Below are 12,433 nucleotides of genomic sequence, written 5' to 3' on the forward strand. Positions count from 1 at the left end.
CGCTGGGATGCCCAGACGTGGGTCCCAGGCACTCCACACCACTGGAGTCAAGCTAGCCGGGCTGATGAGAGGTGTTACCTCGAAACCGGTCTGGTCCTCGGATGCTTGATTCCGTTCTGGGAAGGACATGGCTTTTGTAGTTCGGACTGGACTGTTCCCATGGGGCACAGGGTCAGAGCTGATTTGCATATCGCCATTGTCTAACCCAGGGTGGTGTGGAGTGCAAAAAAACGATGGATTTGGGCCCAGATCTTTGGACTGGGTTGAGTGTGTGACATTGATCCACATTCGGTCCATCACCTGTTGTGTTTGCATATTCCGCCCTAAGTGCGCTGGGGATGCCCAGACGTGGGTCCCAGGCACTCCACACCACTGGAGTCAAGCTAGCCGGGCTGATGAGAGGTGTTACCTCGAAACCGGTCCGGTCCTCGGATGCTTGATTCCGTTCTGGGAAGGACATGGCTTTTGTAGTTCGGACTGGACTGTTCCCATGGCGCACAGGGTCAGAGCTGATTTGCATATCGCCATTGTCTAACCCAGGGTGGTGTGGAGTGCAAAAAAACGATGGATTTGGGCCCAGATCTTTGGACTGGGTTGAGTGTGTGACATTGATCCACATTCGGTCCATCACCTGTTGTGTTTGCATATTCCGCCCTAAGTGCGCTGGGGATGCCCAGACGTGGGTCCCAGGCACTCCACACCACTGGAGTCAAGCTAGCCGGGCTGATGAGAGGTGTTACCTCGAAACCGGTCCGGTCCTCGGATGCTTGATTCCGTTCTGGGAAGGACATGAATTTTGTAGTTCGGACTGGACTGTTCCCATGGGGCACAGGGTCAGAGCTGATTTGCATATCGCCATTGTCTAACCCAGGGTGGTGTGGAGTGCAAAAAAACGATGGATTTGGGCCCAGATCTTTGGACTGGGTTGAGTGTGTGACATTGATCCACATTCGGTCCATCACCTGTTGTGTTTGCATATTCCGCCCTAAGTGCGCTGGGGATGCCCAGACGTGGGTCCCAGGCACTCCACACCACTGGAGTCAAGCTAGCCGGGCTGATGAGAGTTGTTACCTCGAAACCGGTCCGGTCCTCGGATGCTTGATTCCGTTCTGGGAAGGACATGGCTTTTGTAGTTCGGACTGGACTGTTCCCATGGGGCACAGGGTCAGAGCTGATTTGCATATCGCCATTGTCTAACCCAGGGTGGTGTGGAGTGCAAAAAAACGATGGATTTGGGCCCAGATCTTTGGACTGGGTTGAGTGTGTGACATTGATCCACATTCGGTCCATCACCTGTTGTGTTTGCATATTCCGCCCTAAGTGCGCTGGGGATGCCCAGACGTGGGTCCCAGGCACTCCACACCACTGGAGTCAAGCTAGTCGGGCTGATGAGAGGTGTTACCTCGAAACCGGTCCGGTCCTCGGATGCTTGATTCCGTTCTGGGAAGGACATGGCTTTTGTAGTTCGGACTGGACTGTTCCCATGGGGCACAGGGTAAGAGCTGATTTGCATATCACCATTGTCTAACCCAGGGTGGTGTGGAGTGCAAAAAAACGATGGATTTGGGCCCAGATCTTTGGACTGGGTTGAGTATGTGACATTGATCCACATTCGGTCCATCACCTGTTGTGTTTGCTTAATATAATGTGAGCATATGTTGAATGTAACTCACTTATTGAAAGCAAAATAAAAAAATAAAAATCATGATCTTTGGTAAAACATCAAGTCCTTGAGAAGGGATTTGGAGGCAAGTAAATTGAAACGAGTTAACACTACAAGTATCAATGAAAAACTGTAAAGTGGAGATAAGAACACGACGAAAACATGAAAAAGCATACTAGCAGTGGGGAAAAAGGGCCAGATTAGATACTCTAGAGGCTCAATATGCAGGTTTCACAACTTGACTTAGCTCATCAAGCAGAGGACTATAACAATGCATTTTGCAGAGATTGTATCCCAGCATTACATTGTGATGATGATCCATACATTAATTCTACAACCACATTGAACTAGTTTAGGACCAGGCTAAAATGATGTGTGTATTTTTTTACACCTGGAAAATGAGGATGCCTTAATAATAAATCAAATGTAACATGTATATATGAATCAATGTATTTGAAGGAAATCTTATCCATACTTACATAATCCCCTTTCGCCTCCAGCAAAGGTTAATTATATTGATGGATTTGATTAGCTCATTTGACTGCATTCAAGCATATATAGGTGCACAAACCTTAAGGAGTGAAAATTCCTTATATCGCTATTCTTCGTCAGGTACCATTGAAACTACGTTACTTGTATTACTGGAAAGTTAATTTATGACTAACTCTAGGGTTATATATTTTGAAACATGAAGGGAAGCCATGCTTACTGTACTGGATTATGAAGAATGTGCTAAGATAGTACTGGTACCTCTCGAAAAGTGTATATTTTGGACTGTGTTTAACTGTTTATTGATTAGGTTTTTTTAACATGTTATGAATCTGATTGTGATTTTTTTTAATATACCAAAACCTATAAAATTACATTACGTATATAACTGTATATATTAACAATAATATTAGACTAACACGGCAGCACAATAATCAACCAGAGCAGCACAACCAAACGAAGCTAAAAATCATACAACATCTTGTTGCACTAACACAATAGTAAAGTAAACTAAAACTGCAACAAAAACAAAACACAACAGCATAAAACACCACACTAATACTACCATATCTCAAAACAACAAAACAGAGTAGAGTATCAGAACACAACTGCACAACAACTAAATAGCAGCTAAAAACAAGCGAAATAATTACACACAGCAATGCATCACATAAAAAGGCAATACAATAAACCACACAAAACAACAACTCAATTCAGCATCAAAACAACAAAACAACAATTTAACAAAGTGTTTTTGTGTTAAGCCCTGTTGTGTATTAGTGTTCTCTTATTGTTGTATTGTGGTGGTGTATTGTTGGTTTGCTATGTTCTTTTGTTGTAGTGTCATTGTGTTTTTTATGCTGTTGAGGAGCCCTAGCACGATATGTAAACCAATCGGTCTAAAACCATGACGTTGATAGTGCCTTAAAATAGCACTACCCAAGCTTACTTATGTAATCTTGCCTCAGTTTTTGCAACACACCACATCCTCCCAGTTTTTGGTACTGTGTATATGAAGAGAACAGAAGTCTTTGGGATTCTGCAGACTTTCAGGCTCTCACCTGTGGCGCATTGCAGAGGTATCGCAGCATCTCTCCCACATACTGAATGACAGTGACATGATGCTTCCTGCAATCTTCCCAGAATTGAGAGACAGAGAACTTGGATCGCAATATACATGTTGCCCCTAAAATGACAAAGAACATTATCCATACAATATGTACAGTCCGTATTGTTCTTCAAGTTAAAATAGGCAAATCTGGAACTGAAAAATGGAATGAGAATCTCATCCTAACACTAACATCAGAAAAGATAATTTACTCATTAGGTTTCGTCTGCCCAGCGCTTGCTCTGTGCTTGGAAAATCTATTGTTTTTAATATAAACTTAAAAGAGAATTACTTCCCACCTCCTCTCTTGCCTGGCTTCTCATTGGTTCATGTGCATGCCACTTACCTTTCCTCCAGGTCTATTGGATGTAATATATTTTCCTGCATTTACCAAAGCTTGTTACTCTGCTGCTTCTCTTATCAGTTTCCCGGTGCTGAAATAACGTTAAGATCCACATTGGTGGACCTATATTTTTGTAAAGTTTTGTCTTACTCTCGCATCATATTTATATTACAATTTATCACTCAGAGAGATTACGTAATTTTCTCACAGGATGTAGCGCAGCACCGACAAATCAAATGAGCAGCTTTAGCCCCTGCGTCACATCCTCCCCACTCCCTTGCTATCTGTCAGGGGGAGCTTTCCTTCACCCAGACGATGATTGGTGAAAACAGCTCTTTATTCATTACACAGGTGAAACCAATGCATTACCAATGTTTGTTTTTTCTATGTGTCCATATGTTTTGAAAAATTTAAATTGAGAAAATTTGGGGCCAGATGCTCTGAGCCAATTTGCGGCCATATAGCCCGTGATTCGCTAAATCACATGGTGTGAGACTGCTAAATGGCTTATTTGTTATGTAATAAACGCATTTTGCAATTGGCAACTGATTCACAATTACAAAATGGGATTAGAAACACATAACTAATTGCAATTTTGGAAGGGATGTGTTAGGGTGTTCCTTTCAAATAATGTATTGATGATATATCTATATACATACAGTGCTAACATTATTAGGATAAAAGTGCTCTTCCTAAGGACACACCTTCTTAACCACGGGTGTAGTGGGAGTAGAGGGGCTACGCAGAGGGCCACGGAGTTGAGAACAAACTCTGTGGAACTCCGTGGAGCTCTGCTACGTCACCCGCCTCCCACCACCCTATTAACAATTGCTTACAAGTTAAATAAAAGGAATTTACAGTGAATAAAAACACCTTACCTTAGCTGCCGCGTCCCCTGGCTGCCCTCCTCCTCTTCATCGCGTTCTGTGGAAAAATAGCACATGCGCGAGCGCCTGCGCATGCACTGTGCCTGGGGCCAGTAGGCCCAAAGGGGGGCCACTTGGCCCCCTCCCTTTAAATTTTTCTTTTTAAAGAACGGAAGGCTGGCACAGGGGGATGGGGTCCCCGGGCCATAAATGGCCTTAGGAGAGGGGCCATGTGGCCCCCCTCCTCAAAACAAAAACCAGGCTGGCCAGGCCCCGGGGTGTGGTCCCCAGGGCCCGAAGTGGCCGTGGGAAGGGGGCCACGCAACGCCCCTCCTGTACTATTTTATTTAAAAAATATATAAAGGGGCATGGCCAAGATGGCGGCATGAGCAGTCGGAAGACTCCCGAGCTCCCGCTGATGGCCTAAATAGCACCAGCTTCTGGCCGCTGTAGCGAGCATGGACTGTGGTGGCCAGAGCGCCCCTGTTCGTGGGGGCCCCTTTGTAACTCTGGTGCCGTTGGAGACAGATGCGGCGAATCCCTGTGCCTCGAGGTCGGAGGCGCCCGTGCCACTGCCATGCCTAGGGCTGGAGGTGCTGGGGGGCGTATGGCAGGAGGGCCCCAGGAGAGAGCGGCGGTGATCGCTTGACTCGGGGCGGCGGCGTGGCCCCAGAGGATAGACCCCGACTGCGGGAAGCGGAGGGGACTAGAGCTGCTTTGTGCCAGCAGTTGAGACCTGGAGAGAAGTCCGGGAGAGTCGTCCAGGCCACCATCTTGGGATCAGTGAGTCCCGGGACTTGTGGCGTAAGTAAGAGGTGGCAGTGGAGACCTGGCCGTCCGATGCCGGAGTGTGCCCTGCGAGCAGCCCTGAGTCACTGACAGAGCCCCGGTACCCAAAGGACAGCAACATAGTGGCAGGTGAGAGGAGGAGGACCCTGGTGCACCCGCATGGTGAATTGTAGGTGGAGCAGACGAACTGGCCTTGGGGGGCCCTCCCGCGCTGCAGGGATCACCAGAGCTTGGAGACTGCGATGCGGATAAGCGGGTGCCGGCCCCTCAAGAGCGGCCTGTGGGGGTACAGGCTAGTGCGGACGCTCCCCGTGTGGCTCAAGCTTAGGGACAGTTGTGGTATGTGTCTCACCGAGGACGGGGGCAAACGGAGCTGCTCTACGACTTGCGGTTTAAGGGCCTGGGAACCAGAAAGACCTAAGTGGACCGGGAGTGCGTCTGCCTGTGGCGAAGACAGAGCGATCTGGACACTGGGCCTTGTAAGCGGAGGAGATTAGCAGAGAAGCCTAGTTATCGAGTGGGAGGGCCTGCTGGGGAGCGAGCTACACCATACTTGGTGGGGTGGCCTGGGACCCTGAGCTGTGGTGGCCCTGCCAAGAGATTTGGAGCACGGCTGGACTGCCTCGTCGTGCTTGATGCTGCACAGAGTAGGGGTCTCTGCAGGGGCTGTGCTGCTTTCGTTGCTGACCGGGTCAGCGCTCTGAAGGCCTGACGAGGAGAGTACGTAGACCATTAACACTACCGGAGGTAGTGGTTGGTGACTTCGGCTTCGCCCTCTGCGGAAGGTGCGTTTGCAGTGGCTTGAGGTCTTGTGGACCGGCGGTGGGCGATGGCCCTGCCTGGTGGAACAGCGCAGCTAGCGGCAGGTCACTGTCTGAGGACGGCACTGGAGTTGGCGGTGGGCGATGTCCACTACTAGGGGTCGCAAGGATAAAATGGTGAAGGATCTCTTTGCCAAGGTTCAAGCGACCCAGCAGCGCGACGCCATGGCATCTGCTTCGACACAGGCACCTTCAGAACTGGGGGCCGGCTCGGAACCTATCACCAATGCCTTTCTAGAGTCCCTATTCACGTCGTTGCTGGAAGATATCCACACCCTGAAAGCAGAATTTGCCAGTGAAATCAAAGATGTGGTACGGGAAGTGGACGGTCTCGGAGAACGGGTGGCCGAGACCAAGAGCGAAAACAAAGACTCTGAACTTGCAGCCCTGCAGCAAGAAACTGTACATCTCCACGACCAGCAGGTTAACCTTCAAATACACATGGTGGATTTTGAGAACCTCTTGAGAAGACATAATGTCTGCATCAGGAATGTGGCAATGACTGAGGCAACAAAGCATCTGTTTCTTTTTGCGAACAAACTGTTCAATCACATCCTGGGGCGCCCGCTGGAGTCGGAGCTTCGCCTAGGCAGGGCACATCGCGCGGGACCTCCGCGGGCTTCGCTGGCGCCCCCACCAGATATCCTGGTCTGTGTTCAAGATTTCCGCACAAAGGAGGAGATCCTACGGAAAGCCAGACAGATGCACCCCCTCTCCTTTCAGGGTCTATCACCACTTTTATTCCAAGATCGCTCTCCCCTTACGTTGCACAAACGTAGACTTTTTAAACCTGTTACGACCCACCTGCAGCAGCGAAATTTTCCCTATAGTTGGGGCCACCCATTGCGACTAGTCTTTAAATTGGACAACAAACTTTATCAGCTTCGAGCAGTCTCTAAGGCATGTCTCCTGTTGGGCATCGACCTGCCTGCCTAAGAAAGTGAGGGTCAGGGCCCGGTCGCTGATACGGGAGACTCCAGGCCCCAATGGCGCCAGCAGGGCAGACAGCGTCGGGTAAAGAAACCTCCAGCAGTGGTGAGTGGGGAAGGCCAGGGCGCTGCTGTGGATGCGTTTGCATTGGATGGTAGCCCGACCCATACCGGCTGACATTACATGGCATTTACAGTCTGATGGCTCTATTCATATGCCGTTGGTGGGAGGAAGATCACTTGAATGTACATTGGAATACCTTGTTTCAATATTTTTCCGATCATCTAGGGATGATGGACTTTTTAGATATGTGCTTCTTGGTTGGTTTTGGGGTTCTGTTTAGCTGAGAGAGGTATGGTTCATTGTCCACCGAATGCCTAGGTCTATGGCTGGCTATTCGATAAATAATGAACCCCCTACCCAAGCGCCTTGAGACCCTCTGGGTGAGAAGTGCGCTATATAAATTCTTGAACTTGAACTTGAACATGCTAGATTCCCACCCTTGGGCTCTCTGGGGCGAGATGCCTTGCGAGCTTATGTGCCCCTTGCTGCTAGAACGCCTTTCTTGCTGGTTACATACTCCCTAGGTTAGATGCCGGTCGCAGAGCTTAAAATACTCACATTTAACGTGCGGGGCTAAACAACCCAGTAAAGCGCAGGGCAGTCTTGCTATGCTTAGATCAATCCCAGGCCAATATTTGCCTCCTGCAGGAGACACATCTCTTACAGAGGGATTGTCATCGTCTCCGGTCCCGGAAATTTCCCCTTCAATTTTTCTCCTCGAACTCCACCAAGATGGCGGGGGTTGCTGTACTGGTGGCCCAGAAGTTTAGGGGCAAAGTCCTACACAAATCAGCGGAGATCAGGGGGAGACTATTGTCTTACAGGTTTTCTCTAGGGGACACCACGTTAACAGTGGGCCCCGCATATGGCCCTAACGAAGGCCAGGAGAGGTTTTTTCATAGGGCTCTCATGGAGGTTACAACCACAACTGACCGCCACATTGTGCTAGGGGGTGATTTGAATTTAGTGTTTGACAATGTCTTAGACAGGTCGAGTCTGCGCCCTTCCCAAGCTGGCGCTCTCTCTGTGGAGGGTCTGTCCGGTTTAGCTGATCTGGGTTTCAAGGATCTTTGGCATAGCTTCGACCCGAGCGAGAGGGATTATTCTTACTACTCCTAGGCACATAAGACATACGCTCACCTTGATTATCTGCTTGCATCCACACCTACACATGCGCTCGCTACTAAGGTGGAAATGGGGGTAGCCTCACTCTCTGACCATGCACCAGTGACTGTTGTCCTCTCTCTTCCCGCCCTGCAGCGTGCGCGTTGGACTTGGCGCCTCAGGGAGACGCTACTGCATCGGAAGGAGGTGACTACCCCGATACAGCGCGTCATTTCAGACTACCTGTCACATAATAGGATAACAGACTCTACACTCGCCACACAGTGGGCTGCCTTGAAGGCTGTCCTTTGGGGGGAGTTCATTGCAATCTGGGCCACAGAGAACATAGAGCGGCAGTGCAAAAGGGATGACCTCACTCTGCGGACCAGAGAGCCAGAACAAATGCACCGGAGAACTGGGCCCCTAGGGTATGGAGGCAGTTGAAAGTGGCGTGGCAGCAGCTAGAGGCTCTTGACCAAGATCGGGCGGAATTTGCGGCTCTGCGGCTACGCCATGCGTATTATACTGGAGGGGATAGGTGTGGGCGTTTGCTTGCGCATAAACGGCGGGAAGTGAGGCAGCGACAGGTGGTTCAGGAGATCCTTCGGGGTGACGGTAGACCGGTCACGGAGGATCATGAGATTGCGAGCGCCTTCAGCGACTTTTACGCTGATCTCTATTCCGCCGACCCTCCTGCGGGCCAGGATGGTGTTGACTTTCTGGCCTCTGTCCCTCTTCCGGCCCTTTTACAGGATCAGGCAGAACATCTGGAGTGTTTTTAGAAGAACAAGGGTACCCCATAAAGCGAACCTGGGGTAGGTACGTACTTTTAAAGAAACAATGGTTCAAGGGTGGCCTGGTAAGGTCCTCAAAAGAATAATACAGCGAATAATTACTTAACGCTAGGGAGCTTGGGAAGTAGGTTCATATGAAATATTTTTTATTTTCTTTCTTTCTTTGTATATACAATTCTTATAACGTTTTTCAGGTGCTCAAATAAGTGGTAGGGTGCAGAACGTGACATGAGTGAACATAGTGAAAAAAACGGACTCTCACACAACAACAAGGCTAAAAAACCACATGAATATATACAATGGAGTGGGGGTATTTCCTTGGGTAGGTCGACGACGTTTCGATCTGTATGAATTTCAGATCATCATCAGGACTGAAGAGCCTCCTGAAATTAGTATTTTAGTATAATTGAATACGTCAGGAAAAGAGGAGTGGCAGGTTTTTGAGGCGTTTTAGACTATGTTGAAAACGCAGTTTTTAGCAGGGTCCAAGTAGCGCTCAATCAGGTAGGATTCAGGGAGGGTCCTACAAGAACTCGTTATTCTTAAAAAAACGTAGTAGTTCTGTCAGTCCGAGTAGCGCTCTATCATTTTGATGAGGGTCCTACTGGAACTGAGATTGAGAAAAGGAACTTTCCTAATGGAGTCCGCGTGGCTCTGTAATCATTATGTAGACAGATTGTTTTGATATTGGGGTCGCCTGGAGTTAATCTCGGCGTATATGCGGCAGTAGGGGGGCGTCCGAGTGCCTGCTGCTTGGAGAGCAGCCAAGCAGCAGGCACTGGGACGCCCCCCTACTGCCGCATATATGCCGAGATTAACTCCAGGCGACCCCATTTCTCTACTCAATGTAGATCTCAAATTATATACGGGGATCCTAGCTGCTCGATTGGCTCCTCATATGGGAAGCTTTGTCGACCCAGACCAAGCCGGGTTCATACCGGAACGCCAGACCTCCAAAAATACTAAACAGGCCTTCCACCTTATTGAAAAGACCACCCGCACGGAAGGGGAATATACGATGCTGGCCATCGACGCCGAGAAGGCGTTTGATAGGTTCCACTGGCCCTACTTGGAGAAGGTGCTGGGGAAGGTTGGTCTGGGCCCGAAGTTCTGCACCTGCGTGATGAATTGCTACAAATTCCCGACTGCCACAGTACGGGTTAATGGCTATATATCCCCCCGGTTTGCCATCGAGAGAGGTATGAGGAAGGGGTGTCCATTGTCGCACCTGCTCTTTGCTCTTTATATGGAGCCACTGGCGCAACTCATAAGGCGTGACCCGCAAGTAACAGGGATTAAATTTGGGGGCTATGTCCACACAATCAGCTTATACGCCGATGATGTTTTGATCTCGCTGTCTCATCCGAGGGATTTGCTGCCTGAGTGTCTTGAGGGCCTGGAGTTGTTTGGCCAGGTATCTGGGTTCAAAGTCAACATGAGCAAATCGGTGGCCCTCCATCTATTCCTAGAGAAGCCCACTCTGGCTTTATTGCAGGCCTCGTTCCCCATTCAGTGGGAGACAGAAGCTGTTCCCTACTTCGGGATTCAGCTTGCTCCTTCCCTGTCGGAGACCGTTGATATCAATTATGCCCAATTACGACAGAAAATACGCAGGAGCTGGGGCCGTGGAGACACTACCCGCTGTCGTGGCTGGCCAGAGTTGCGGCAGTCAAGATGACTGTTCTCCCTAAGATTTTGTACCTTTTTTGCACAATTCCCCTCCGCCCACCTCTTGGCTGGATCAATCAGATGCAGTCTGAGTTGGCACAGTTCATTTGGAATGAGAGAACCTGGGTCCAAAGTCAACATGAGCAAATCGGTGGCCCTCGATCTATCCCTAGAGAAGCCCACTCGGGCTTTATTGCAGGCCTCGTTCCCCATTCAGTGGGCGACAGAAGCTGTTCCCTACTTGGGGATTCAGCTTGCTCCTTCCCTGTCGGAGACCGTTAATATCAATTATGCCCAATTATGACAGAAAATACGGCGAGAGCTGAGGCGGTGGAGACCCTGCCCAGTGTCGTGGCTGGGCAAAGTTGCGGCAGTCAGGATGACTGTTCTCCCTCAGATTTTGTACCTTTTTTGCACATTTCCCCTCGCCCACCTCTTGGCTGGATCAAACAGATGCAGTCTAAGTTGGCACAGTTCATTTGGAATGTGAGGAAACCAAGCCTGAAGTTGCGACTGGCGATGTTGCCCCCCGAACAGGGAGGAATTGGAATTACGGATCTGGTGGTGTATTTTCAGGACGCACAGCTACGCTTCTTGGTGGAGTGGAGTAGGTGGGAATCTGAAAAACATTGGTTATTTCAAGACCAAGCAGTTGCTGGTAGACCACTGCAGGAGATTCCATTCTTATGCAGACAGCATAGACCCCTTAACTGGTATGCTTCTCACATCACAAGCATTCTGTTAGAGGTCTGGGACAAGACGAACATAAGCCACAAACTCACAACTTTTCCATCTCCTCTTAGTCCTATTGTGGATAACATAGACTTTGCACCCTGAAGGGACTCTGTTGTCTACACGAAGTGGAGATCTGCGGGTTGGCGGTGTCTTTTTCATATGTACACGACAGAGGGCATTATTCCATTTACCCAGTTTCGGCAATAATTTGGGCTGTCAGAGTCGGAGATACTCAGATACATGCAGGTGAGACATTGGGCGCTCAGTGAACAAGTACGCCCTACGGCGGATAGACACCTCACATTTACGAGCACTCGTTAATCATGCGCAAGACAGACAAACAACTGATCTCAGATCTCTATAAGATGCTCCAGGGCAAACACATACACAGCTATAGTGCTGGTAGGGCGCGCCTGGAGAGGCAATTGGGCAGGACACTTAACCACAAAGAATGGGAGGGGATCTATTATAAAGCGCGACACTCCACGTACCACATGGGTCTTACAGATACCCTCACAAAGATAGCGACTTATTCATACTACACCCCAGAGCGTCTCCACAAGATGGATCGCACTAAAGATGCACTGTGCTGACGCGGCTACGGACAGGTGGGCACATTGGTGCACCTACTCTAGGAATGCACCCAGCTCCAGGGGTATTGGAAGCAGATATTAGATGAGGTGGACACCCACTTTGACACAGAGCTCCCGTGCTTCCCATCGCATGTTCTATTAGGACTCCCAAACCCCTTAACGTATCCGCTGCGTTCCCGTAGGGGCCGCTTGATAGCAATTGCACTGGGATCAGCGATGCAGAATATACATGCCCACTGGCGCTCCAGACACTTTCCCACATTTCATGGATGGCTCCATCGCCATTGGATGGTGCTTGGTCTGGAATAGCTCTCGCTGTCAATGGCGGGAAAGAGTGCCAAGTACTCAGAGCTATGGCAGCCCTTCTTGTCTTTGTTAGCCTCAGAATTTCATGAGAACACCTGCCTTAGATACCTCCGACTATTGCGTCTCAGAGACACAGGTTAGGGCCAGACCAATAGGGAGGA

The 12,433-nt window shown here is 49.4% G+C and overlaps 1 protein-coding gene across 1 annotated transcript in view; it reads right to left on the reverse strand.

The window, feature by feature from the left end:
• Window positions 1–12,433, reverse strand: part of LOC147716878 (long-chain fatty acid transport protein 2-like) — a 378,574-nt gene that overhangs the window by 190,647 nt on the left and 175,494 nt on the right. The window contains exon 4 of the mRNA XM_086923779.1: window positions 3,214–3,338. Coding sequence (XP_086779905.1) covers window positions 3,214–3,338 — 125 coding nt within the window. The remainder of the gene's footprint in view (window positions 1–3,213; window positions 3,339–12,433) is intronic.

The sequence above is a fragment of the Lissotriton vulgaris genome, chromosome 5, assembly GCF_964263255.1.
Source record: "Lissotriton vulgaris chromosome 5, aLisVul1.2, whole genome shotgun sequence".
Lineage (NCBI taxonomy): Eukaryota > Metazoa > Chordata > Amphibia > Caudata > Salamandridae > Lissotriton > Lissotriton vulgaris.